General features: G+C 42.4%; 1 protein-coding gene across 1 annotated transcript in view; it reads right to left on the bottom strand.

Annotated features, from left to right (window-relative positions):
- The window catches only part of MED27 (mediator complex subunit 27), a 215,217-nt gene that overhangs the window by 74,370 nt on the left and 113,842 nt on the right, over positions 1-27,005 (bottom strand). The window contains exon 4 of the mRNA XM_038745615.1: positions 1,412-1,505. Within this exon, the coding sequence (XP_038601543.1) occupies positions 1,412-1,505 (94 nt within the window). The remainder of the gene's footprint in view (positions 1-1,411; positions 1,506-27,005) is intronic.

Here is a 27,005-nt window from a genome sequence, read left to right as displayed (position 1 = left end):
GGGGTGATCCTCTATTTCCATTCTTCACCCCCTAGATACTCTGCATGTTGGAAGAGGAAGGGCAAATCTGAAAACCCACCTGCAAAGCTAGGGGCCAGGGTGATGGATGTCAAACTGCCTCTCACCTCAGATCTCCAGGGCACATTTCCTGACCTCCACCTCTGCCCTTAGCCATATCACGCGGGCAGAACTGGGACTAGAGCTTGCACTGCCTATTACCATTACGGTTGAAAATATTTACGGGAATAAAAATAACATCTTCTTTCTCTAGAATGTGAGAATAACTTTTTTACCTAGAAGAGAATATTAAAGGCTTTTTAAAGATGCTATTTACTAGAAGGAAGAAAATCAACCGGGTAGCTTTCTAAACAAGAGCAAAACCTTCACCCCGTGCCTTCAAAACAATTTTCTTCTAAACCTGCCTGCCCCACTGCAGAATACCCAAATACAATTAACATTTTCCAGAAAATGGCTATTTTAGAATAAGCAATTAGAATGGTCAAATATTATCAAATTTTAAAATCCTATCAAATTCCAAGGCACTTAAAAAATTAATTCTTGTAAAGAGGTATATATGAGTTTTCCTCAGACAGCCTGGGAGAGCAAAAATAGCAAGCAGCCCGTGAGATACAGTAAACTGTCTACCCATCCAGCATGCCAAGATTTGGGGTGAGAAATCAGACACTGACTCTTGATTGGGTCTCAGTTCTCTTATTGCACTTGCTACCCATACTGCATGGGACATAAATGGTATATATTTATTATCAATCAATCGTATTTACTGAGCGCTTACTGTGTGCAGAGCACTGTACTAAGCGCTTGGGAAGTAGAAGTCGGCAACACATAGAGACAGTCCCTACCACAACTTTTCCTGCCATAGGAGGCGGCTATTCTTTAGAGAGTCACACTTAACTGAACTCTATTAGATGCCTCATGGGCAATTTTTTTGGGATATTGCATTTTGTTAGGCTCTTACTATGTACCAGGCAACGTACTAAATGCCGGGGAAGATACTAGTTCAACAGGTTGGACACAGTCCATGTCTCACATGGGGCTCACAGTCTTAAATCCCCATTTGACAGATGAGGAAACTGAGACACAGACAAGTTAAGTGACTGGCCCAAGGTCACACAAAAGACAAGTGGCAGAGCCGGAATTGGAACCCAGGTCCTTTTGACTCCCACGCCCGTGCTCTATCCACTAGGCCACACTGTTTCTCAACCCATCTTGTTTTGGGAAAGCCTTATTGTCCTTTCTTCATCTTTGCCACTAGAGAGAATTATACCACTGAACACCTGAGGATACTCCTCCCATAATCGGTGTTTATGGGCTTATGACCAGAACCACGGAAGCTAATCTTTCGGTCAATTTTCCTTCTCCTTTTTGTCATAAATGAGCAAATCAGACTTACCAGGAGCATTGCAGATGTTCCATTTGGTCTGGATAACTGGATTGACATTTCAGGGAACATCCTGTCGATGCGGCTGATCACATCATCCACGTATCTATGTTGGAAAAAGGATACATAGAAGCTCATTAAGATGCCGTTAAAATAAGAAAAATCAACAAACTGCTTGGGTCTCTTTAGGGGGGACGGAAAATGCCATAATTGTCCTTTTGAGGAGAATCGTGTGTAAATAAAAATCCTGGAAGGTTGTTTTTGGGTTTTGGATAATCATTCTGCAACTAGAAGAAAAAGGTTTCAGTATTTAAGATCTCCGACTCATCAGTGTTCAGCTGCAAAGCAATTGCTACCGACTAGCAATTGTCCTCCACTTGCCTGTTATGTGACCTTAGGCAAGTTACTTCACTTCTCTGTGCCCTAGTAACTTCACCTGTAACATGGGCATTAAGATTAAGACGGTGAGCCCCACTTGGAATAGGGACTGTATCCAACCCAATTACCTTCTACCTATCCCAGTACAGTGCATGGCACATAGCAAACACATAACAAATACCATAAACACGCCTCCTCCCTTCCCCTTCAAAAAAAACCAAAACAAAAAAACTAGAGAGGAATGAATTTAGCTCTCCTGGCACTGGTCATTCCCGAAGAACCCACCCTGGGGAATCATCTAAACATGAAGTGGTTGATAATTTAAACTCTGAATAAATTATTCCAGTTCTAGGAATGGAATTTCCTTTGGAACTCAAGGTTTAGGCAGGAAATTCTGTGAGATTTCACACCTCTTTATAAATCCCACTAGCAGTAGACAGTTGAATCATCAGTGGCTATATGGAATCACTTTGGTGGACTGTCAGGAGGGCTCTGGCCTACAACACTTTAGAGAACTGGTCCTTCCAAACAGCATGCAATTCAACAGGAGAAAGGGCAGTGGGGCAGCAACTATTTATTGAGCACTTACTGTGTGCTCAGGAGAGTAAGATATAGCAGAGTTTGCTGAAACACTTCCAGCCCACAAGAAGCTTATGGTCAATATTGCTATCCAATTCTTCAAACGACTGAACCAAAGGAAATCGGTTTAAACTGTGACATCTAATAGAGATGGCCTAGGGGAAGGAGAAAATACAAGACTGACCTCAGGGCTCATCAAGAAGGGTTGGAAATCATCTGCAAGGAGGTGGGAAGTTGAAACCTTAGGAGTGGGTGAATTCCCCTAAGGGAGTGAGTGCCGATGACGATGAGAAAGGAATCCGAAAACGGAATCTTGTGGGAATGGGGAGGTTCCTGGCGAAAGAGATTGAGAAGGATTGCCAGGGAGGTAACTGGGAGAGAAAAACCAAGGTTCGTGCTTCCTGGAGAAAGGAGTGACCCACACGGTCGGGCAGCAGAGAAGTTGAGGAGGATTAGGAAAGAGTAGAGTAAATCTGATTTGGCAGAAGGAGTTTCATTAGTGACCTTGGAGAAAAGGAGACACCAAATTAGATTATAGAGAGAGATGAGAGGAAGATGGAGGAGAGGAACTGGAGGCAGTGTTGTGGGGGGTACAATCTGTTCAAGGAGTTTGAACAGAAATGAGTGGAGGGAGATGGGGTGATAGCTGGATGGTGCAGGAGACTCCAGAGAAAGTTCCCCCACTGGACAGGGGAGATGTGAGCACGCTTGACGGAAGAGGGGAAGGAGCTATCAGATAATGAGTGGTTGAAGATGGTGAATATGAAAGGAAGAAGAATGAGTAGAAGTGTCTTCTGCCCGTCTTCTCTGTTTTATTTGGATGGAATCAACTTAAAACACCAACCTACTAAGCATAAATGAAACAAGTAGGCTTTTTGTTTTTGGTTTGTTTTTGTCTATTTTGTCATCTCCCTGTTTGGCACAAAACTGATGCCACCTAAAAGAGGGAAAAAGCCAAATATATGACATTGTCAACTCATATTTGTGATGATAATTAAATGCCTATTTTTCTAGGCCAAAACCCAAAGTATTCACATGGAAATGAATCCATGGTATTTAACAGGAACTGACTGAAAATAATAAAACCTCATTTCCCTGAATTCACAACCCAATGGGAAGCACCTCATTTTCTTTTTTGTGTTCTTCATTAAAACGCCCCACAGGTGGTATTGCTGAGAATGACAACGTCCAAAATTCTAAATGCTTAAAAATACCTGATTATGTCTGAGCACTGCGGGCCAATGATTACTAATAGTAGTAATGGTATTTATTAAATGCCCATTGGGCGTAGAGCACTGTACTAAGTGCCAGGTGGGAATCTGACATGGTCCTTATCCTTCAGGGGGCTCGCTCTTCCAGAAAGCTGGGAAAGCTTCACTATCGGTCTTATAACAGAAACAAAGTGCTCTGCTCCTGTGGTTCTACGGAATTTTTTGTTCCAGCATAAAGTGGGACTGAATTAAATTTTTACCTTCAGAACACAGTCAAACAAGCAGTAGCACAGCAGTGGTGACTAGTTTACACTTGAGCAGATGCAGTGCTGAAAGACATTAATTTAGTGCCAAATTGAGCCGTGAGTCACAATTTGCACATATCTGTCAACCTGTTAACAGGGTAATAACTTGGAAAGATTGCTCTTCCTATTTACATTATGGAGGGCCTCCTGCTTTCTCTGCTAGTTGCAGTTAAAAATGGAGTAGTGTTTGGATTCTTAAAGTACCAGGCCAGTGGATTGACTTCCTAGTCAAAGAATTGCTGGGGAACAGTGTTTGGCACATAGTAAGTGCTTAACAAATACTATCATTATTACTAACTCCTTGAAACAACTCACAGGTTCAAACCCTACCAGTTCTATATTACACCTTCATTTTTTCAAGAAAAACAGAGTGTCAGAATGATTATCATTACTGAATTCTCTTCTCTCCTTAGCCTTTTTAAAAACACATCTCCAAGAAGCCTTCCCTAAGTCCTCATTTCTCTTTGTCCATTCCTGTCTGTGTCACTCTTGCACTAGAATTTGCACCCTTTTTTCACTGATCCCTCAGCCCCACAGCATTTGGGCACATATCGGTGATTTATCTGTTTGTATTAGTGTCTGTCTCCCCCTCTAGAATATAGTCTCGTTGGAGGCAGGGAATGAGTCTACCAACTCTGTTATTTTGTGTACTCTTCCAAGTGCTTGGTACACTGCTCTGCACATAGGATGCACACAATAAATATGATTAATTGATTCCCTTCAGACGGCCAATTTCACTTAACACTTGCTTCAGCTATTGGGACATCTTTTCTGCATAAGCACGTTCTCCCAATTTTCAAGAAATTTTCACTCAATCTTATCACCCCCACAACTGCTACTCTTCATTTTTCCCTTCAGGAGCCTGTTGTTTATTCTCCACTTTTCTGTTTCTTTTCATCTGATGCTCTTCTCAGTCTCTTCCAGTTCTGCATTTCTCTCCGTTGGGCTCTTGAAACTGCTTTTCCAGAACTCTCCACTGACCCAGAACTCTTAGAATTCTTGAACATTTTAAAAACATTTTCTCGCTTCAACTTGAAGCATCGTCCTCTCCTGCATCCCTTCCTACCCCTCGGCCTACTCTGATAGATCACACATCTATTGGATGCTCCTCCAGAACTCAGTCCCTGGTCCTTAACCTCTTCCTAAATCTGTTCACAAGGATCTGGCAACTATCTATATGAAAATGAGTCCCTGCAGTACTTGCCACCCCCAACCTCTTTCTAAAACCCCATTTTTCACTCTCCACTTGCATGTCTCAGCCAAATCGAGCTTAAAATGGCGGCGGAGTCCTCGGCAACTCTCCCCATAAATCCCTGCATTACTATCTATAACAGATCCTAGGAGCTAACAATTCAAGGACAGTTTTCTTTAAATGAAGAAAATCCCACCTACATGGTTTCTAACCAATCAGGAGCCAGAATCTTCTTCTGCAAATTAAAATTTTTAGGTGTTGGCATGGTTCGTTCTTTAGCTATCGGGAAGTGAGTGACATCAACAAACGCCTTTTTGAAGGAGACACGGAACGAAGATCTTTGAAGTCTCATGCCTTAACAGGCACCTAAAAAATGTCTACTGCCTTTAAAAAGGTCCGATGTCTTCTATGACTGGGCACTTCATTATGTTACTGATATCAGTTTTAAATGGCTGCTTTTAATGGAACAATTAATTATGTGAAACATAAATTGCACGGGTGCATGATTACATGATTGGGATTACAATACAAAACAGAAGAGATTTAGAAACTAGGTAAAAACATTAATTCTCCACCCCGTTTACCAAAATATGAAAAGCCTTAAAATTATCTACTGGACAGATGGTTTGGTTCTCTGGAGCCTGACCTTTCTATATTTTACTGGACTTGATCCAGTGATCCACTGTCGGTGAGGTACTTAGCAGCTCATTCAGAATTTAAATAGCATTCATCCCACCCAATGCAGAAGATATATACTCTTCATTTTCCTCTTCTAATCAGAATCTAAATTAGCCTGGTATAAAATCTGAATTTTAGAGGAAAGAACAATAACCAGGAAAACCAAAAAAGGAAGCATTTGTTTGACCTACAAATATCATTTAAGGTTTTCCTCTACCCGGGTCCAGGTGACAGACTCGATAATTCTTACATAACGAAGAGTACTAATGTTTTTTATTGAGGGCTTGCTTGGTGCTAAGCACTATACTGAGCACTGGGCTGAATACAAAACAAGCACATTTAGACAAGTCTTGAACAGAATGGTAGAACAATGTCTTCTTTTTCTGCCTGAATCTAAGACACTTCTGTTCTTTAAACTGCTGGCTCCAGGAATTAATTCTCATTAACTTTCTGTAGACGGCAAGAAAATAAGAGATGAAGCGCTTAGAAGAGTGCACTGCAAGTAGTAAGCACTCAAAAAATACCAGTGATTGATTTAAAGCATGAAGTCTGTCTGCTAACTTTCCCCCACAAAATAAGCAGTCAATTTTCACCCCCACAGAAGAATCGAAAGTAACGCTACTCCTCAAGGGTTTGTGAGTCCATCTTAGCACACAAATAACTGTGGGCAAGTGAGTTGGTACTGGGCTACACATTATTTGATTACCATTTTACTCGAGGAGGAAAGAGAAGTTTAGAGGGCATGTTCTTGGGCTTTTTTCTGGCTCATAGAAGATGAAGGGGAAAGGTACAGTACTGGGCTGGGAGTTAGGAAAAGTGAGCTGCTTTTCAGCTCTGCTACAAGTCACTTAACTTTAACATATCTTACTTTCCTTAGCTGAAAATGGGGAATTCATTGTGCTCCCGATCTCACTGGGACACTGCATGAACTAACCGAAAAAACTACTTATAAGTATAGTCTCGAGTCCTGTAGAGAAAGGTACGGTCAAAATACCATAGCATAGTCAGTTTTTATTAATCTAATCTTTTTTGACTTTGAACTTCTTTAGTCTTCCTGGATTGCTGGCTCACAGGATTATTTAGCTGAACATGAGAGAATCCATTTTATTCCTCTGGTTGTACAATCCCTTTGTGTCCCAGCTTAGTGAGCTTTATGTATTGCCATCTATACATAAACTCATTACATACAGGGAACATGTTCGCTAACTCTGTTGTGGTGTAATATTAATAATGATGGTATTTGTTAAGCGCTTACTATGTTTCTAGCACTGTTCTTCTGACGGTTTTGACACCTGTCCACGTTTTGTTTTGTTGCCTGTTTCCCCCCCTCTAGACTGTGAGCCCATTGTTGGGTAGGGACCGTCTCTATATGTTGCTGACTTCTACTTCCCAAGTGCTTAGTACAGCACTCTGCACACAGTAAGTGCTCAATAAATACGACTGAATGAATGAATGAATGTTCTAAGCACTGGAGTAGATAAAGCCAACCAGGCTGGACACAGTCCCAGCCCCACACAGGGCTCACGATCTTAATCCCCATTTTACAGATGAGGTAAATGAGGCCCAGAGAAGTGAAGTGATTTGACCAAGGTACTCTCCCAACCGCTTAGTACAGTGCTCTGCACATAGTAAGTGCTCAATAAACAATCTTACTACACTATACACTCCACATGGGCAGTGATCATTTCTACCAACTCTGCACAGAGTAAGAATTCAATAAATACCACTAACTGACCGACTGGTTCGACTCAGGTTATGGCACTGTGATGTGGACCGTGTACTTGGGATTGCTGTTCACTAAATCCCAAAACATCGGAATTAGGGGGCAGCCACTGGAGCTTGAAGGTAATTGGTTCAGGGCAGACCAAGAAAAGATACATTTCTTCGCTCAGTGGGTGGCAAACACATGGAATTCATTATCCCGGGAATTTGTGCAAGTGGAAAATAGTTCCTGAAGTCTTTGGATAAAATCATAGAAGGTGGGCTCATAAGAGGTTATAGGAGAAAAATGTTGGTGGCAGTAACAGTATTATTACCACTGTTCGGAGCATGAACGTCAATGAAGGAAACCATCACTCTGATCCTCTCTGCATCCTTTGGCATCGCTGTGGGAAACGGAATACGGGGCTGATGGTCTGGTGCAGGATGACCTTTTTTTTTGTTTGGTTCTGTAAGTTTTCCCAAACTGTGAGGAAGCAGCATGGCCTAGTGAAAAGAACACAGGCCTGAGAATCAGAGGACCTGGGTTCTAATCCTCTGCCACTTGTCTGCTGTGTGACTTTGGGCAAGTCGCTTAACATCTCTGTGCCTCGGATACCTCATCGGTAAAATAGGGATTAAGACAGAGAGGCCTATGCCTGACAGGGGCTGTGTCCAACCTGATTATCTTGTAGCTACCCCACCACTTACTACAGACAGTACCTGGCATACAGTAAGCACTTAACAACTACCATGAAAAAAACCAAAGCAAACAAAACTCCTTAAAGCCCAATGAAAAAATACTGTTACTATGTTATTGGTTTCTGGTTGGGATTTCAGGAGACTTGGCCTGGTCTTGCTCTCCTGCCTCCTGTCAAGCCTGACAGTTGGGAAAAGCTGGGAAGCTGAAAGCAGAGCTGAGGAGACTCAATCAATGGTATACTGAACTCTGTGTGTGCAGAGCACTTTACTAAGCACATGGGACAAATGAGTTGGAAGACATGATCCTTGCTCAAAAGAAGCAGGGAAGCAACATGGCCTAGTGGAAAGAGCACAGGCCTGGGAATCAGAGGACCTGAATTCTAATCCTGGCTTAGCCACCTGTCTGCTGTGTGACCTCAGGCAAGTCACTTAACTTCTCTGTACCTCAGATACCTCATCTGCGAAATAGAGATTAAGACTGTGAGCCCCATGTGGGACATGGACTGTGTCCAACCTGATTAGCTCATATCTACCTCAGTGCTTAGTCCAGTGCCTGGCACATAAGTGCTTAACATCAATCAATCAATCAATCAATTGTATTTATTAAGCACTTATTGTGTGCAGAGCACTGTACTAAGCGCTTGGGAAGTACAAGTTGGCAACATATAGAGACGGTCCCTACCCAACAGTGGGCTCACAGTCTAGAAGGGGGAGACAGAGAACAAAACCAAACATATTAAATGTCTCTGTCCCTCAGTTCTCTCATCTGCATAGTGGTGATACAGTACCTATTCTCCTTCCTACATAAACTGTGAGCCCCATGTGGAACTTGGTTATCTTGTATTTACCCTAGTGCTTAGTTCAGTGCTTGACAGATAGAAGGCACTTTCCAAATACCATTATTATTATGATTATTATTAATAATAATAATACCAAGAACCCCCCTCTCCCACAAAAAAAGGCTTACAGTCTACAGAGGAGAAGAGTCCATTCATCTTAAATTCCTGTTTGAAATTGTTTCTAAATGGCTTTGAATTGCAAAGTTTATATAGAGGGAAATGATAGTCCACATCCTTTGACATATTTTATCTCGATTACTAAAAACTGCTTGCCTTTCAACATTATTACCAATCTCCGCTCATCTTGGAATACAGATTTTACCCAGGTATTATGCTGGTCAAGGCTTTCCTGTAAAATTGTAAAATACTTTATTCATCTCAGAAGGGAATTACAATTTCATCCAACCTCCTCTGCAAGTCCTTACATGCAGCAAAAAATCACCCATACAGAGTTTTCCAACAACACCAATTAACAATAGTTATTAAAGCAGTCATCTCGGCCAGATCTTCTGAAATGACATTTTGTGCTCATATGGACGGTGACGGGAGTGTGAACGAGGATGCAACAATTCACACAATGAGAAAGCTACTCCCAGGCTTGCAACATTCAATTAGACAGCTGGCCGGGGCAAACAATCCGTGTCTGAAAGCTATAAGCTGTCCCCCAAATTCCAGGAGTTATCCTTTGTATTGCACCTGTTATTTGGGGGCCTGCATTACGACGCTTCAGCACAGAGGAATGTGATTAAAATGTACGGGCGGATCTGTGAATACATTGCATTTTCTGGCAGAGTTCGCCATTGTGCTAGCTAGCTCGGCTGGTACAAAGTTTGTGCTATAAATGTACTGATGAAAGCCATTTAGTTTTCATTTCATTTTAATGTATCTAAACAAGTGCATGGCAAACATCAGAAATACAGAAATACTACACATAGAGATGAAATGCTTGAAGGCCTCCAGGAGGCCTTCCCAGACTGAGCCCCTTCCTTCCTCTCCCCCTCGTCCCCCTTTCCATCCCCCCATCTTACCTCCCTCCCTTCCACACAGCACCTGTATATATGTATATATGTTTGTACATATTTTTTTACTCTACTTATTTATTTATTTAATTTATTTGTACATATCTATTCTATTTATTTTATTTTGTTATGTTCTCTGTCTCCCCCTTTTAGACTGTGAGCCCACTGTTGGGTAGGGACCGTCTCTATATGTTGCCAATTTGTACTTCCCAAGAGCTTAGTACAGTGCTCTGCACATAGTAAGCGCTCAATAAATACGATTGATGATGATGATGATGATGATGATATTTCTGTTGACCTTCTAATTCAGATCTAAATGTACCCAGGTTACTGTCCCCAAGGAATATCTCACCCCTTGGATATGTCTGCCCTAAGGGCTCATAGCATGGCCTAATGGGTAGAGCACAGGCCAGGGACAGACAAGGACCTATCTGCTGTGTGACCCCGGGCAAGTCACTTCACTTCTCTGTGCCTCAGTTACCTCATCTGTAAAACAGGGATTAAGATCGGGAGCCCTCTGTGGGACAGGAACCGTGTCCAACCCAAGTATCTTGGCTCTATCCCAACATTTAGTACAGTGCCCGGCACAAAGCAGGTGTTTAACAAATGCCATTAAAAATATTCTCCAAGAGATCAAACACTTAATATTTAAAATAACTGGCAAAACGAACCCTAAAGGCTAAGGGGTAGATTTTTTGGCCCTTTTTCACTTAGCTTTCCCCGCACCAGAATAAGGAATTGCATTTCAACTGTTAGGGAACTTTATATTTGAAGTCTCTTCTCTTGGGAAACGGCAAAAATGGCTGCAAGCACCTTTCACTCTGACAGACTGTAGGGGTGGTGAAATGGGCTGGGATTTAAACATGGCTTTATTCCAATTACTAGACAAGTAACACAACCTCTATCGTGCCCCTGAGCTCTGCAGGCCTCGATCGCCGCTCCTCCCATCTGTGAAATGGAAATAACCACTCATTTTACAGAGACAAATGATTACAAATAATATTGGCAACGTTACAAATTCTAGCTGATCAAATTCCAAGCGCCATTCATTCTGAGTGGCAAACTGAGTCGTAAATTCAAAGCGGAAAGTTTTGTCCGAGGTGCAGTGAGGAACAGGATTGTGGAGCTTTTAATGGTAACGGCACGCTCTGGTCTGAAATCCCTGCCATCTACGATAGTTCTAAACTCACCGAGCAAGTCCAGCATCAACATTCGTGCCTGTTCAACTGCAGACTTGAGAGAAACATGTACAAGTCTCTGTTTTAGAATCATTACTGGGTTCTTGCCTGAGCCTGTTACTAATCCTTCTAACTTTTCTGAAAATTGACATTAATTCCTTTAGCGATAGCTTGGAACTGGAAAGAAAAGCAGACTCCCTGTGCTGAGCAATGCCAAGAGTAATAGGATTTCTGAAGCATTATTGCAAACCACAAAGACCTTTGCTCTGTTCCCTCCCCATTTAGAAAATGAGAAGTTGCCTAAGAGTTTCTGAATAATGAAAGCAATCTCGATAATTTTAGAAAGGTAAACCATCTTCCCAGAGTCATTTTTCCTGTAAAACAATTTCTGGGCGAAAATGTTGCCCTTTCATTTTGAGTAAAGAAATAGTAATGATATGGCATTGATGGATCTCATCAAAATAGACTTCTGCAACTGGGAATGTGGCATGCAAAGTCTGTTCCTATTCAGTTCTGAATGGAAATTTTAGCTTCCAGAAAAGACTTAAAACACCTTCTACGTTTACTATGGCTTAGCTCAGGCAATTACTCTCCCCCGCTTCAAAGCCTTATTGAAGGCACACCTCCTCCAAAAGGCCTTCCCTGACTAAGCCCTCCTTTAACCTTCCGCCACTCCCTTCTGCGTCTCCCTGACTTGCTCCCTTTATCCATTTCCCCCTCCCAGCCCCACAGCACTTATGTCCATAGCCGTAATTTATTTATTTATATAAATGCCTGTCCCCGCCCCTCTAGACTGTAAGCTCATTGTGGGCAGGGAATATGTCTGTGGACTGTGAGCCCACTGTTGGGTAGGGACTGTCTCTATATGTTGCCAACTTGTACTTCCCAAGTGCTTAGTACAGTGCTCTGCACACAGTAAGCACTCAATACGATTGACTGATTGATTGACTGTTACGCTGTACTCTCCCAAGTGCTCAGTACCATGCTTTGCACACAGTCAGTGCTCAATAAATACAACTGAATGAATGAATGAACTAGCAAAACTCCTTGGATTATGTCACTGAATGGCTGCTTGAAAGACAGGATGCCATGACAGGATGCCAGGAGCCCGGGCTTTGGAGTCAGAGGTCATGGGTTCAAATCCTGGCTCCACCAACTACCAGCTGTGTGACACTGGGCAAGTCACTTCACTTCTCTGTGCCTCAGTTACCTCACCTGTAAAATGGGGATTAAGACTGTGAGCCCCCCGTGGGACAATCTGATCACCTTGTAACCTCCCCAGTGCTTAGAACAGTGCTTTGCACATGGTATGTGCTTAATAAATGCCATCATCATTATTATTATTATGACAGTTTTGGCAGTAGTATTTATTGAGTGCAATGCACTCAATATTTTCCAATAACCCCTTGGAAAAGTTAAAAAAAAATCAAGAATGGACATGCTTCCCGCTCACGAAGAGCTTTCATTTTAATGGGGGAGACGTATAAAAACACCTACAATAGGGTGGTGCAAGATAAGTAATTCAGTGTACAACTGGAGAAAAAACATACTAAGTGTGATATTCGTTAAACGCTTACTACGTGTAAGCACTGTTCTACTAGCAGAGGTACCGTACGGAACAACAAACTCGACCCATAATAATAATAATGGTATTTGTTAAGCGCTTACTATGTGCAAAGTACTGTTCTAAGCGCTGGGGAGATATAAGGTGATCAGGTTGTCCCACCGGGGGCTCACAGTCTTAACCCCATTTTACAGATGACGGAACTGAGGCCCAGAGAAGTGAAGTGACTTGCCCAAAGTCACACAGCTGACAAGTGGCAGAGGCGGGATTTGAACCCATGACCTCTGACTCCAAAGCCCGGGCTCTTTCCACTGAGCCACGCTGCTTCTCAGTAGATTGCAAACTCCTTGAAGGCAGTGTCTACCAACTCCATTGTATTTTACTCTCCCAAGCACTTTGTACAGTGCATTTGACCATGGCCTGGTCAAATGGCAAGATCTCAAGAATGACGTTCTGCAGTGTGGCAGGATTCCGGGCACTGAGGGAGGTGAGGACAACTAGATCTCAGCTACGGTGGTGCAGTCATTTGGTAGAGATGAACGATTAACGGAGCTCCAAGCCTTTTTTTTTTTTAATGTCGAGCTTAGCATTGGAGCATATTCCTCAGTGGCCCAGAGGCGCTCTGCCTTTGGTATTATTATTATTATGATGATGGCATTTGTTAAGCGCTTACTATGTGCAAAGCACTGTTCTAAGCACTGGGGAGGTTACAAGGTGATCAGGGTGTCCCACGGGGGGCTCACAGTCTTCATCCCCATTTGACAGATGAGGGAACTGAGGCTCAGAGAAGATAAGTGACTTGCCCAAGGTCACATAGCAGACATGTGGCAGAGCCGGGTTTCAAACCCATGGCCTCTGATTCCAAAGCTCGTGCTCTTTCCACTGAGCCACGCTGCTTTGAGGCCACTGACATTGGTCCCGCAAACAAGAAACTTCCTAGGTTTGGGGCAGTTTTAAGTGCTCAGTCAGCGGTATTTATTGAGCACTTACGTTGTGCAAAGCACTGTACTAAGTAAGAGCTTGGGAGAGTACAATATAACAATAAAACAGACACACTTCCTGCCCACGACAAGCTCACACAGCTAAGGCATAGACTGTGGGGGTACCACACTTCAATCAATCCATCACATCATCATCATCATCATCAATCGTCTTTATTGAGCGCTTACTATGTGCAGAGCACTGTACTAAGCGCTTGGGAAGTACAAATTGGCAACATCTAGAGACAGTCCCTACCCAACAGTGGGCTCACAGTCTAAAAGGGGGAGACAGAGAACAAAACCAAACATACTAACAAAATAAAATAAATAGAATAGATATGTACAAGTAGAATAAATAAATAGAGTAATAAATATGTACAAACAATCACATGAGAAACAGCGTGGCTTAGTGGATAGAGCAAGGGCTTGGGAGTCAGAGGACCTGGGTTCTAATGGCAGCTCCACCACAATCTGCTGTGTGACCTTGGGCAAGTCACTCAACTTCTCTCAGCCTCAGTTACCTCCTCTGTAAAATGGGGATTGAGACTGTGAGCCCCATGCAGCACAGGGAATGTGTCCAACCTGATTAACTTATATCTACTCCAGCGCTTAGAACAGTGCTTGACATCTAGTAAGCGCTTAACAAGTGCCAAAATTATTATTATTAACAATAATAATAATTATTATTATATTTATTGAGCATTTACTGTGTGCAGTGACCTGTACTAAGTGCTTGGGAGAATACAATATGACAGAGATGGTGGACATGTTCCCTGCCCACAACGAGCTTACAGTCTAGAGGGGGAATGTGAGCTCATTTTGGGCAGGATTGTGTCTGTTCTTTGTTATACTGTACTCTCCTAAGTGCTTAGTACAGTGCTTTGCACACAGTAAACGGTCATTAAACACCTTTGATTGAATGAATGAATAATGCAAATGAATAAATTATGGCTATGCTGTGAGGCCGAAAGAGGGGTAAATAAAGAGTGCAAATAGAGTGACACAGAAGGGATTGGGAGAAGAGGAAAGAAGGGGGAGACAGACAACAAAACCAAACCTGTGGACAGGTGTCAAGTTATCAGAATAAATAGAAATAAAGTTAGATGCACATCATTAACAAAATAAATAGAATAATAAATATGTACAAGAGAATAGTAAATATGTAAATATGTACAAGTAGTCAATAGTAACAATAATAATAATAATTATAATTATGGTATTTGTTAAAGGCCAAGCACTGTTCTAAGTGCTGGGATAGACACAAGGTAATCAGGTTGTCCCATATGGGGCTCAGAATCTTAATCCCCATTTTACAGATGAGGTAACTGAGGCACAGAGAAGTGAAGTGACTTACCCAAGGTCACACAGCAGACAAGTGGCGGAGCAGGGATTAGAACCCACATCCTTTGACTCCCAAGCCCGTGCTCTTGCCACTAGGCCATGCTGCTTCTCTAAGGTGGGATAGGATAAGTGCCTGGACTAATGGGGTAGAAGTTTGGATGGAGAAGAAAGTGTAGATTTTAGCGATGTTGCTTAGGATGAACAGACAAACCTGATTATGTGGGCGGAACTGAGAGATGAGTCGAGGATAACGCCAAGGTTATGCGCTTTAGAGACAGGGAGGATGGTGGTCCTGTCTACAGTGATGGGAAAGTCAGGAGGAGGATAGAGTTCGGGTGGGGTGATAAGTAGTTGTGTTTCAGACATGGTAAGTTTGAGGCGGGACATCCAAGTAGAAATGTCCAAAAGGCAGGAGGAAATGCAAGACTGCAGAGGAGAGGTCAGGGCTGGAGATGAAGATTTGGGAATCAACCCCCACAGAGATGGTAGTTGAAGACATGACAGAAAATCATCATCATCATCATCATCATCATCAATCGTATTTATTGAGCGCTTACTGTGTGCAGAGCACTGTACTAAGCACTTGGGAAGTACAAGTTGGCAACATATAGAGACAGTCCCTACCCAACAGTGGGCTCACAGTCTAAAAGGGGGAGACAGAGAACAAAACCAAACATACTAACAAAATAAAATAAATAGAATAGATATGTACAAGTAAAATAAATGAATAAATAGAGTAATAAATATGTACAAACATATATACATATATACAGGTGCTGTGGGGAAGGGAAGGAGGTAGGACGGGGGGGATGGAGAGGGGGACGAGGGGGAGGGGAAGGAAGGGGAAAAAAAAATTCTAAGTTCTGGGATGGATACATCCCTGTCCCACAAGGGGCTCACACTCTTGTCCCCGTTTCACAAACGAGGCAACTGACGCCCAGTGAAGTGACTTGCCCCAGGTCACACAGCAGACAAGGGGTGGATTAGAACCCAGGACCTTGACTCCCAGAAGGTCCGAGAAGAGCAGCAGAGAGGGTGGGGCGGGGGAGAGAAAAGGCATGTTTTCTTCAGAATCTGAAGAGCGGAGGACAATTTTCTGAAAATAGTTTGACCGCACTCGGTCCCACTCGGGACCGTCCCCACCGGGAACATCCCACTCGGATGTTCTCCAAGGAAGTGGGTGTAGATGGAGACTAGAAAGGGACCCAGAACTGAGTCATGAGGGGCTCCTGCAGTTAGGAGAGTCCTTAAGTATTAACTTCTATATATTTGACCACTCCTTGGCCTCTACACACTTCTAGCAGCACACTGGGAGTGATAGGGCTGAGTTCGCCTATGCGAATCTATCATCACAGGTCATTGGGCATGGTTCCACAATAACGCGTGATCAAAATCTTTTAAAGATCTTGGAGCATTTTTAAAAATGCTGTATTCAGCAAGATGGTAATGGAGACAAAGAAATAAATATAATTCAGAAGCCCCAATTCCCCCTTCTGTAAATTCGGAACCCCAAGCCAAAAGAGGAAAGTTGGCTTGTTTTTAAGCATGTGTTTTCCTAAACTTAGGTTCAATTTTTGATCCTGTACAGAGAAATAACCTTGAGTGCCATTCCATTTGATGTTCATATTATCACCTTTATAATAGCTACACTGCATTCTAGGTAACTTCTATTTTCGCAGGTTTAGGAGAAGGTAGAATTACACTCCTTCATGATAGCACAGAATGGCAAAATTTAGAGTTTTTTCAAGAGTTAATAACTAGCTCATAATAACGGAGTGAAGCCAATCCAAAGTACAACTGTCCTCACAAGTGAAATTGCAGTGGATCACATGCTGCCTATGAGTCAGCAGTGTGATGTTCAAATAAAGGCAAATGCCGGGGATTATATTAATTATTACATGTAAAATAGGGTGGTAATGCTCCATTCTACTCAAGATTAGTAAGACGTCAACCTGAGCAATAATAAAAAGACAAATGAGAGAGAGCGCAAAGGAGAGCAACACAGCCGATCATCGCTTTAGAAAAGATTTTCAAAGAGATGGTAAGAAAGCAAATTCTGTCTAGCACAGAAACGAGAGTGATGGCGCGACTGCTGCCTACAAATATGTAAATTGATGTTCGAGAGCAAAGAGGGATCGATTAATCTCAGTCGATGAGGCCAAAGGAAGAATACCATAGAAGAGTTGCAGCAGGGAACACAAAGGTTAAATAGTAGATGAAACTTTACAATTGTTAGGCAAGGGAAGAAGGCACCCAAGAGGGGTTGGAATTGCTGCCTTTGGAGGCGTTCAAGGATGAAACCAGACACCTGCCTAATTTGGAGTGGAATCATTCCTGCCTCAGTTCAAGGGAATGGTTTACATGACACACCGGGGATCTCTTCCCACCTAAATAAGTGTGCATGGAAACAACAGGGCTTGAGCAGCTAGGTGCAATTGTTTCCAGTTCTAGCATACCAGTATGCCTTTTCCTCTTGGACAGCTCTTTGCACCGAAAGCCCATCAAAACTTTCACCCCCGTGGTTTGTCTACATTGTGCCTGGCAAAAATTAAACCTTCTTTTGACTCGAGGCTCAAAGCAAAGACCTAAGTGTTGAGGGTTCCATGGCAAAATTTTGTCAGAGTAGAAGGGACCACCTAAATCATAGCAAGGGTTTCTTTTATTGTATTACAATATAAAATAGCTATTGCCTTTGGGTGATAAGCTCAGGGCCTCTAGGTCAAAAACTCTCATTTTTGCAGCTCTATGCTTACTTGCACGATTAAACACAAAGTGGCTACAGAAATTTCTGGTCTAAAGCAAGTTTTTCCTTCTTCGGCAGGTTCTAATTAGGTCTAAAAGTAGCATCCTATCTACACATAAATGTACATACACACATAAGGTATGTTGGTGCATATTCTCCAGGAGGCCTTCCCAGACTGAGCCCCTTCCTTCCTCTCCCCCTCGTCCCCCTCTCCATCCCCCCGCATCTTACCTCCTTCCCTTCCCCACAGCACCTGTATATATGTATATATGTTTGTACATATTTATTACTCTATTTATTTATTTATTTATTTTACTTGCACATATCTTTTCTATTTATTTTATTTTGTTAGTATGTTTGGTTTTGTTCTCTGTCTCCCCCTTTTAGACTGTGAGCCCACTGTTGGGTAGGGACTGTCTCTATATGTTGCCAATTTGTACTTCCCAAGCGCTTAGTACAGTGCTCTGCACATAGTAAGCGCTCAATAAATACGATTGATGATGATGATGATGATATGAGGGAACAGAGAGGAAGAGAGAGAGAGAGAAAGAGAGAGAGAGAGATAAACAAAAACAATCTGACCTTGACTTAACAACTCTGATCTTCAGATTGCCTTGCTCAATTTCCAGTGGACACTTCCAGCTCTTGGATTGGTTGGGAAAAGAAGTCAAGCATGGGGATAAAGATGAAACAGGAATCCCTCTTGGCACAGAGACAAATGCTGATATTGGCCCAAATCATAGGCGTTCTCTAGCCTCTACGTTCGTTACGAGCAGGGATTGTGTCTGTTATATTGTTCTGTTGTACCCTCCCAAGCGCTCAATAAATACAACTGACCTATGTGGTGGAGAGGCCTGGTTGGGGTTGCGGAAGCCTGAAACAGCAAGGTCACAGTGAAGGCAGCCTGAGGGGCAGGGCATCAGTCAATTATTTATTGGTGCTTACTATTTAGAGCATGCTGCTGAGCGTTTGGGAGAGTACAATCCAACCGAGTTGGATTGGATGGACTGACCAAAAATAATGTTGGGTATCTGACAGAATGATAATAATATAATAATAACGATGATATTTGGGAAGAGCTTACTATGTGCCAAACATTGTTCTAAGCACTGGGGTAGATAGACACAGGGTAATCAGGTTGTCCCATGTGGGGCTCACAGTCTTAATCAGCGGCCTTGGGGGACCCTTCGGTTGAGAAGCAGCCTGGCCTAATGGAAAGAGCACGGGCCTGGAACCTGAGTTCTAATCTCCACCGCTTGCTGTGTAGCCTTAGGCAAGTCACTTCACTTTTGTGGGCCTCGGTCTCCTCAACTGTAAAATGGGGATTCAATATCTCGTCTCCCTCCTACTTAGACTGTGACCCCCAGGGGGGTCAGGGACTGTGTCCAACTTAATTAAGTTGTACCTATCCCAGCACTAAGAAAAATGTTTGACTCACAGTATCTGCTTAACAAATACCATAGAAATAATAATAATAATAATAGTACTTGTTAAGTGCTTACTATGTGCCAAACATTGCTCAAAGTGCTGGGGTAGATACAAGATCATCTGGTTGGATGACTCCACATTCTCTGTCCCACATTCATTCGTTAATTCAGTGATATTTACTAAGTGCTTATTGTGAGGAAAGCACCGTATGGAGCACTTGGGAGAGTACAACAGCCAACATATTCCTTACCCACCTGGGGCTCATTTTACAGGTGAGATAACTGAGGCACAGAGAAGTGAAGTGACTTGTCCAAGGCCACACAGTAAACATGTGGCAGAGCTGGGATTAGAACCCAGACCCTCCTGCCAGGCCCGTCCTCTATCCATTAAGCCAACGGGCAGGAAGAAGCTGCTAAGTAGCAGGGTTCAGGCCTCACCATTTTGGATTGACAGCTGCTAGTTAAGAACACCCAAAAGAAGAGGTGAAAGGGACCAGAAAGGGACAGAGAAGAGATAGCGGAGACCACCACAGACATCGGTGTAAAAACTACAGTGAGGGGGGAAGAGTGAGGAACCGCTAGCGATGAAGGTGAGGACAGGGTCAGAGAAAAAGGAGAGGGGAAAAGAGCATAAACTGAGAGAAGTGAGCTGGCAAGATGAAGATTAGGGATGGAATAAAACACAGAGAGGCAACAGTATACATAGGACAGTGAAGAAACACAGGAAGGTTGGGGATACACAGATTCGGAAAGGCTATTTTTCTGTACAGGATCAAAAACTGAACCTAAGTTGAAGGAATGCAAGTGCTCAAAAACAAGCCAACTTTCCTCTGTTGGCCTGGGGTCCTGAATAAGGAAGAGGGAATTTGGGGCTTCTGAATTATATTTATTTCTTTGTCACCATACAGGTTCACAAGAGATATACAAGATTCGGCTAGTCTGTAGTTAGAATGAATATATTTTTGAACATTGATGCTGAAACTAGTTAAGTTCAAACCACTGAGAAGCAATGTAAAGTTCTTATAATTCCTTCTGGCCATTTGTTGGAACACTGCTTCTTTCAGTTTTGGCTGTAAATAATGATTGCTTATTGGCCCCTGTGCATTGCAGTATCTAATAAATGCAGCAAAGAACAGTCCAGACATTTTGGCCTCATTAGGTAGCTGAGAAATTTAAGCTTTTTTCTTACTCTTTCTACTGTGGTTATACTTAATATAATCCAGTCAGAGTCCACTGGGACCTAAATATTTTGATGATGAAAAGCCTTCTGACCCTCGACCAATCAATCAGTGGTATTATCTTTATATTCCTTTCCAGAAGCCAGCAAGGCAAGGATATCTATCATTATTATTGCCCACAGCAACTGGGAAGAACAACAGATTATGTCTCAACATTTTTCTTCATGTTTTGCCAAGTTTGAGAATTACTAGGAACATTCTCCTTGGAATTTGTCTTATGGTGCCGGTTACATGTTCCACCAAGGTGGAACTAACCATCGGTGAGAAGCAGCGTGGCTTAGTGGAAAGAGCACAGGTATGGGAGACAGAGGTCGTGGCTTTTAATTCTAGCTTCACCACTTGTTAACTATGTGACTTCGGACAAATGGCTTAACTGCTTGGTGCCTCAGTTACCTCATCTGTAAAATAGGGATTAAGACTGTGAGTCCCACGTGGGACAACCCGATTACCTTGTATCTACCCCAGTGCTTAGAATAGTGCTTGGCACAGAGTAAGCGCTTAACAAACGCCATCGTCACCATCACTTCTCCATTGATCAAAAACTGACAGAGAAATAGGGCATTCTACCAAAAAAAACCCACCCCACACTCACATTTAGATTTAACCCACCAAGTACCACATACTCATCAATCAATGGTCTTTATTGAGCACTTACTGTGCGCAGAGCACTAAACACAGCTCTTGGGGAAGTACAATAGAGGAGTTGATGAGTGTGACCTCTGCCTACAAGGAGCTTATGGTCTACAGGGGGATATTTACAACTCACAACCACCTGTATCACTTCACACGTACCCTATTAATTAAGCCCTCCTCTAAATACCCTCTCTCCTTCTTCCTACCTGTAAATTCTTTTAGCGGCTCCTTCCCACTATGCTGTAAACTCCTCCACATCTACTGTCTCTACTGTTCCCCCGCCCCCAAGCATTTAGTACAGCACTTGGCACACAATTAAGTCAGATTGATTTACAGGTCCTAGGACAGTGAAAAGCAGATTAATCGTACCCACTGGGATGCGGTGACAATCACCCACTTAGATGCTGAAAATTTAAGAATTAGATTCAATCTCATTTGAAAATTATAATGCTGTTGGAATTGTAAAATAGAAAGCTTCCATTTTCAAGTGCTAATATGGAAGAAAGTGCTGGATTTCTAGCGTGCAATTCAGTGTTAGATTTTTTTTTAGCTGTGACTCAAAAGCCCTTTGATTTCTGACTATGTCGGAAATGATAGCAGCTCCCAAAACTAAACAGAGCTCACCATTAATGTTTTCTGGAGAATTAAATAATCCTGTTTGATGTATTTTTGCAAAAGATAGACTTCCTTACGAATAAGAGGCTTTGTAGTGTTCAGAAGAATGGTCTCATTATGCCTAGATTTCAACTAACCAGTTAATGAGTTTCCCAATGCAGGTGTGGATGACATTTTAGCATTGATTCAGATGCACTTGATTCATCTACTTTGGTTCATGAAAAAGTTCCCAATCCAGGAATAAAAGTTTAAAAGTGAACATATTTCTAAAACCTATGCCTGCAAAGACCAGTAAAATATTGGCACCTAATGTCCAACCACCCAATTTTCTAGCCATACATCATTTTCTGTTTGTGCCCTACGCAACTGTTTCAGAGTTCATTTTACGGTGTTCTGGGATAATAGCAAGCATATCATTCATAGGTACCATGAACAGTCAGTTTCCACCAAGAGAAAATGGAATTTTCCCAAATAGATTAAGTTTTAGTGTAGAGAACACGGACCCCCTGAGGTTAGTGTTTCCAAAAAGAAATGGTCAGGAATTAAATTTAGATCATTTAAAGGGATATTTTTCAAGTGTGACTGACTTCAAGTGTGAGTACTTGCCATCTTAAACATAAAACTTTTCAAAACCCAAAGATGTGGGGGCGGTTGGGAGGAGTGAAGCAAAGATGGAGCTTAGCAAGATGTCCATCTTCCTGCAAGTATTTTGTTTTGACAGGGTGAGAGTTACCAGTTCTCACGAATGCCACCCAAGGCAGAGTCACTCATTTGGATTACTGGTCCAGGGACCATTCACATACCCCATGCCCTGCAATTCTATTTACATCTGACTTTTTCCCATATCCATCCACTATCTCCTCGACCCCACCCCACTTTCTTTCCATCATTCTGTACGTCTCTCTCCACTCCTCAAAAACTTTGAATGGTTATCCAGTCTTCTATGCATCAAGCGGGAACCTCTGACCATTCTCTCCCCCTCCCCGCCTCTCCACTCCACTCCAGTTAAACACTCTTCACTCCTCCCAAGCTCATCATCTCAGTGTGCCATTTTCTCCATTCTCCCACCTCTGACCTCTTGCTCACACCCTTCACCCTGTCTGGAACACACTCTTGCTTCAAATCCACCAGACATCGGCTCTCCCCATCTTCTAAGCCTTCGGAAATCCCACCTCCTCCCCGATTAACTTTTCTTTTCCCCCACGTCATATCCTCCCAACTTGTGATTCAGCAAGTTTGAACCACTTCAATTTTATTCGATTCTTTCACTCTCATGGCCTACCAGCTCTACGCCGATAATTCCCAAATCTACCTTTCCAGCCCTGATCAATCTCCTCTTTCATTTCCTCCTGCCTTCAGGACATCTCTATTGGATGTCCCACCGACACCTCAAATTTAACGTGTCCAGGACAGAACTCTCTATCTTCCTCTAAACTGTAAACTCCCTGTGAGCAAGGAACATGCCTACCAACCCTGTTGTACTGTACTCTCCCAAGAGCTTAGTACAGTGCTCTCCACAAATTAAGGGCTCAATAAATTCCACTAATTCCCACTTTAGCCTGTCCTCCTGGTATCCTTCCCGCCACTGCAAACAGTCCAACTACCCTCCCTGTCTCTCAAGTCCATAAGCTTGGCATTATCCCTGACTCATCTCATTCAACCCACACATTCAATCTGTCACCAAATCCTGCTGGTTCTACCTCACAACATCTCTAAAATCCATCTTTTCCTCTCCAGCCAAACTGCTACCTCGCTGATCCAAGCACTTGTAATATCCCACCTCAACTACTGCCTCGACCTCCTCGCTGACTTTCCTGTCTCCTCCCACTTCAGTCTATACTTCACTCTGTTGCCTGGATCATTTTTCTACAAAAAAAACCCAAAACATATTCAGTCCATATCTCCCCTCTCCTCAAGAATCTCCAGTGGTTGACCATCCATTTCTGCATCAACAGAAACTCCTTAACATCAGCTTAAAAGTGCTCAATCAGCTCTCCCCCTTCTACCTTACCTCACTGATTTCCTGCTATAACTCAATCTGAACACTTCAATCTTCTATTGCCAACCTACTTGCTTTTATATATCATGCCCTCTGGCCTGTAAACTCCTTTGTGGGCAGGGAACATGTCTATCAACTCTGTTGTACGATACTTTTCTAAACGAGTAGTGCAGTGCTCTGCACACAATAAGCACTCAAAAAGTACCACTGATTGATTATGTGCCCACAGTCACCTGTAGCTTTTTTTTAATGGTATTTGTGCAGCTCTTACTATGTGTAAAGCATTGTTCTAAGTGCCGGAGTTGATGCAAGTGAATTAGGTTGGAGATACTCCCTATCAAACATGGGGCACACAGTCTAAGTAGGTGGGATAACAGAACTGAGCTACAGAGAAAGTTAAGTGACTTGCCCAAGGTCATACAGCAAGCATTTAGCAGAGCCAGGATTAGAACCCAGATCCTCTGTCTCCTAGGCCGTGCTCTTTCCACTAGGCCACGTTGCTTCTTCATATCGACTTATATACTCTACTATTTAAGCACTTGATCTTCCACACAAGTCTTTTCATCTTCTTCCTTCTACCTGGAATTATTTTGTATCTGTCTCCCCCATATGACTGGAAGCTGAATGAAGGCGGGGATTGAATCTTCTAACTGTACTGTACTCTCCTAAGCACTCAGTACAGTCCTCTACATACAGTAGGCATTCAACAATGTTGATCAATTTGAAAAAAAAACAAACCCCAGCAAATCGTTCCTGCTATTAACAGAAACACATTTCTAGCAGCTTTATTTTCAGAGGATGGGGTATGTGAAAATAGAAAGCGAAAATTTGAGTCAATCATATATACATGTTGACAGAATTCCAGGGTAATCCTCAAGACAGAACTCCACTTCCCTTATCTTTACTTCATTTACATCATCCTGGAAATCCTAATATCAGGTGGACTTGGTGTTTTGCTTTAACCAATCAGAAACCTGACAAAAGTAATCTTTCCAATGGAAAATTTCTTGCTCTATACATATTTGCTTTGCATAAGCTATTTTTATGATATTTGTTAAGCGCTTACTATGTGGCAGGCACTGTTCTCAGCGCTGAGATAGATAGATACAGGGTAATCAGGTTGGACACAGTGCCTGTTTGACATAGGGCTCTCAGTCTTAATCCCCATTTTACAGATGAAGTAACTGAGGCAGAAGTTAAGTGACTTGCCCCAAGGTCAGACAGCAGAGAAGCGGTAGAGTCAGAGTATTCACTGACAACCAGCAGGTTGAAAATCACATTCTTGGAAACGAGTTGCAGAACCAAGTTCACAATGATTCCACTACCTTGTTCTGCCTCTCACAAAAGGGTTGACAAGGAGACTGGACAATAGTGATACCCCTGGCGATGGGGATTCTAAAGAAACTAAGCATTTTAGCCTTTTTAATGGATAGTCACCCAGGGCGGAAGTCTAGGAGGATTACAAATCCAGACCATTTCCCTTTTCTATAAGCTTGGGTAAAAGGGGATGCTAAATACAAGGAGAAGAAAAAAAAATCCAGCATCTTTTATTTCTCTTATTAAGGCATTAAACCACACAAGCAAGGACTTCCAATTCTTGAACTTCCGCAGTGTGCTTTTTAGAGTATGGAAAGCATAATATTTAAGCACAAGGGAGCAAACTGTTTCACTTTGATGCAGTCTTTTCAACACAAGGACGAATTAACCACACATCAGGCCATCCCGTGGTTCTATGCTAATGCATGTTTAATGCTACATTTTGAAATACTGCAACCCTTCCGGCAGCCCCAGAGTCACCAGCTCAACCTCTCTTTTGTAATTCGGCTGGATTATTTCACTGTTAAAACAAATAATCCTACTGCTGAAAGAACACACTGGCTACATATATAGCTGGTATGTTCTCCAAATCGAAAATTCAAATTTCAAGGTGGCCTGGGTAATAATAATAATAATAACCATTTTTTGTTAAGTGGTGTTTGTTAAGTGGTAACTGTGTGTCAGGCACTGTACTAAGCATTGGGGTGGGTACAAGATAACAGGGTTGGACACAATCCCTGTCCCACGTAGGGCTCACAGTCCCAATCCCCATTTTGCAGATGAGGTAACTGAGGCCCAGAGAAGTGAAGTGATTTATCCAAGCCCACACAGCAGACAAAGTGGAATAGGCAGTATTAGAATCCACAGCCTTCTGATTCCCAGGCCTGCTACTAAGCTGTGCTACTTCCCATTAGGTATAAGAGAAAATCTAGACTGTTTGTAATAATAATATTGATAATGATAATAACAATGATACCAACAACAATAATAAAGTAATAATAAATAATAAATAAAATAAATAATAAAGTAGTAACCACTGGGTTAGATACAGTATAATTAGATAAGATTAAATCCCTGTCTCTCCTGAGGCTTGCACGCTAAGGGATCAGTATTTTCTTTGGACAAGAAATCATTCATGAGTAACAGAGGTAAAGGTAGCCTCTAGTTAGTGCCTATTAAGTGTCACTGAGGGGAATATTTAAGCTGAGGTCCGCACCCTTGAGGAGTCTGCATTGCTAGAGGGGACAAGGGCAAACATACAATTGGTATGAACTTTCCTAAATGTACTGAAGGGTAGGCAATAATAATAATAATAATAATAATAATAATAATAATAATAATATTTGTTAAGCACTTACTACATGTCAGACCCTGCCCTAAGCACTAGGGTAGAGGTGGTCCCTGTCCCAAGTTGGGCTCACAATCTTCATCCCCATTTTTTTACAGTTGAGGTAACTGAGGCACGGAGAATTGAAGTGATTTCCCAAGGTCACACAGCAGACATGTGGCGGGGCTGGGATTAAAATCCATTTTTTTTGGCTCCCAGGCCCACGCTCTAACCAGTAAGCCACGCTTGCTGGCTGTGGTCAGTGATGGTCAATGTGGTCAGAGCAGCAGGGGTCTGTCAAGGTTTTAAAGAACGAGAAGACTGTGATTTTGTAAAAGCCCGGGGAAGACGCACTAAAGGGGAGAGCTTTTAGGGGAAGAACTTCTAGGTGGGGAAGGGCTTTAATAGTAATAATAATATTAACAACAACAATAATAGTAATAATAATTATGGTACTTGTTAAGCGCTTACTATGTGCCAAGCACTGTTCTAAGCACTGGGGTAGATACAAGTTAACCAAGTTGGACCCAATCCCTGTTCCACATTGGGCTCACACCCTTAATCCCCATTTTATTTTTAACGGATGAAGTAACTGAGGCCCAGTGAGGTGAAATGACTTGCCCAAGGCCACAAGGCAGACAAG

Source organism: Tachyglossus aculeatus, chromosome 4 (assembly GCF_015852505.1).
Source record: "Tachyglossus aculeatus isolate mTacAcu1 chromosome 4, mTacAcu1.pri, whole genome shotgun sequence".
Lineage (NCBI taxonomy): Eukaryota > Metazoa > Chordata > Mammalia > Monotremata > Tachyglossidae > Tachyglossus > Tachyglossus aculeatus.
The sequence above is the reverse complement of the archived record's forward strand: the minus strand, read 5'-3'. Positions and strand labels throughout refer to the sequence as shown.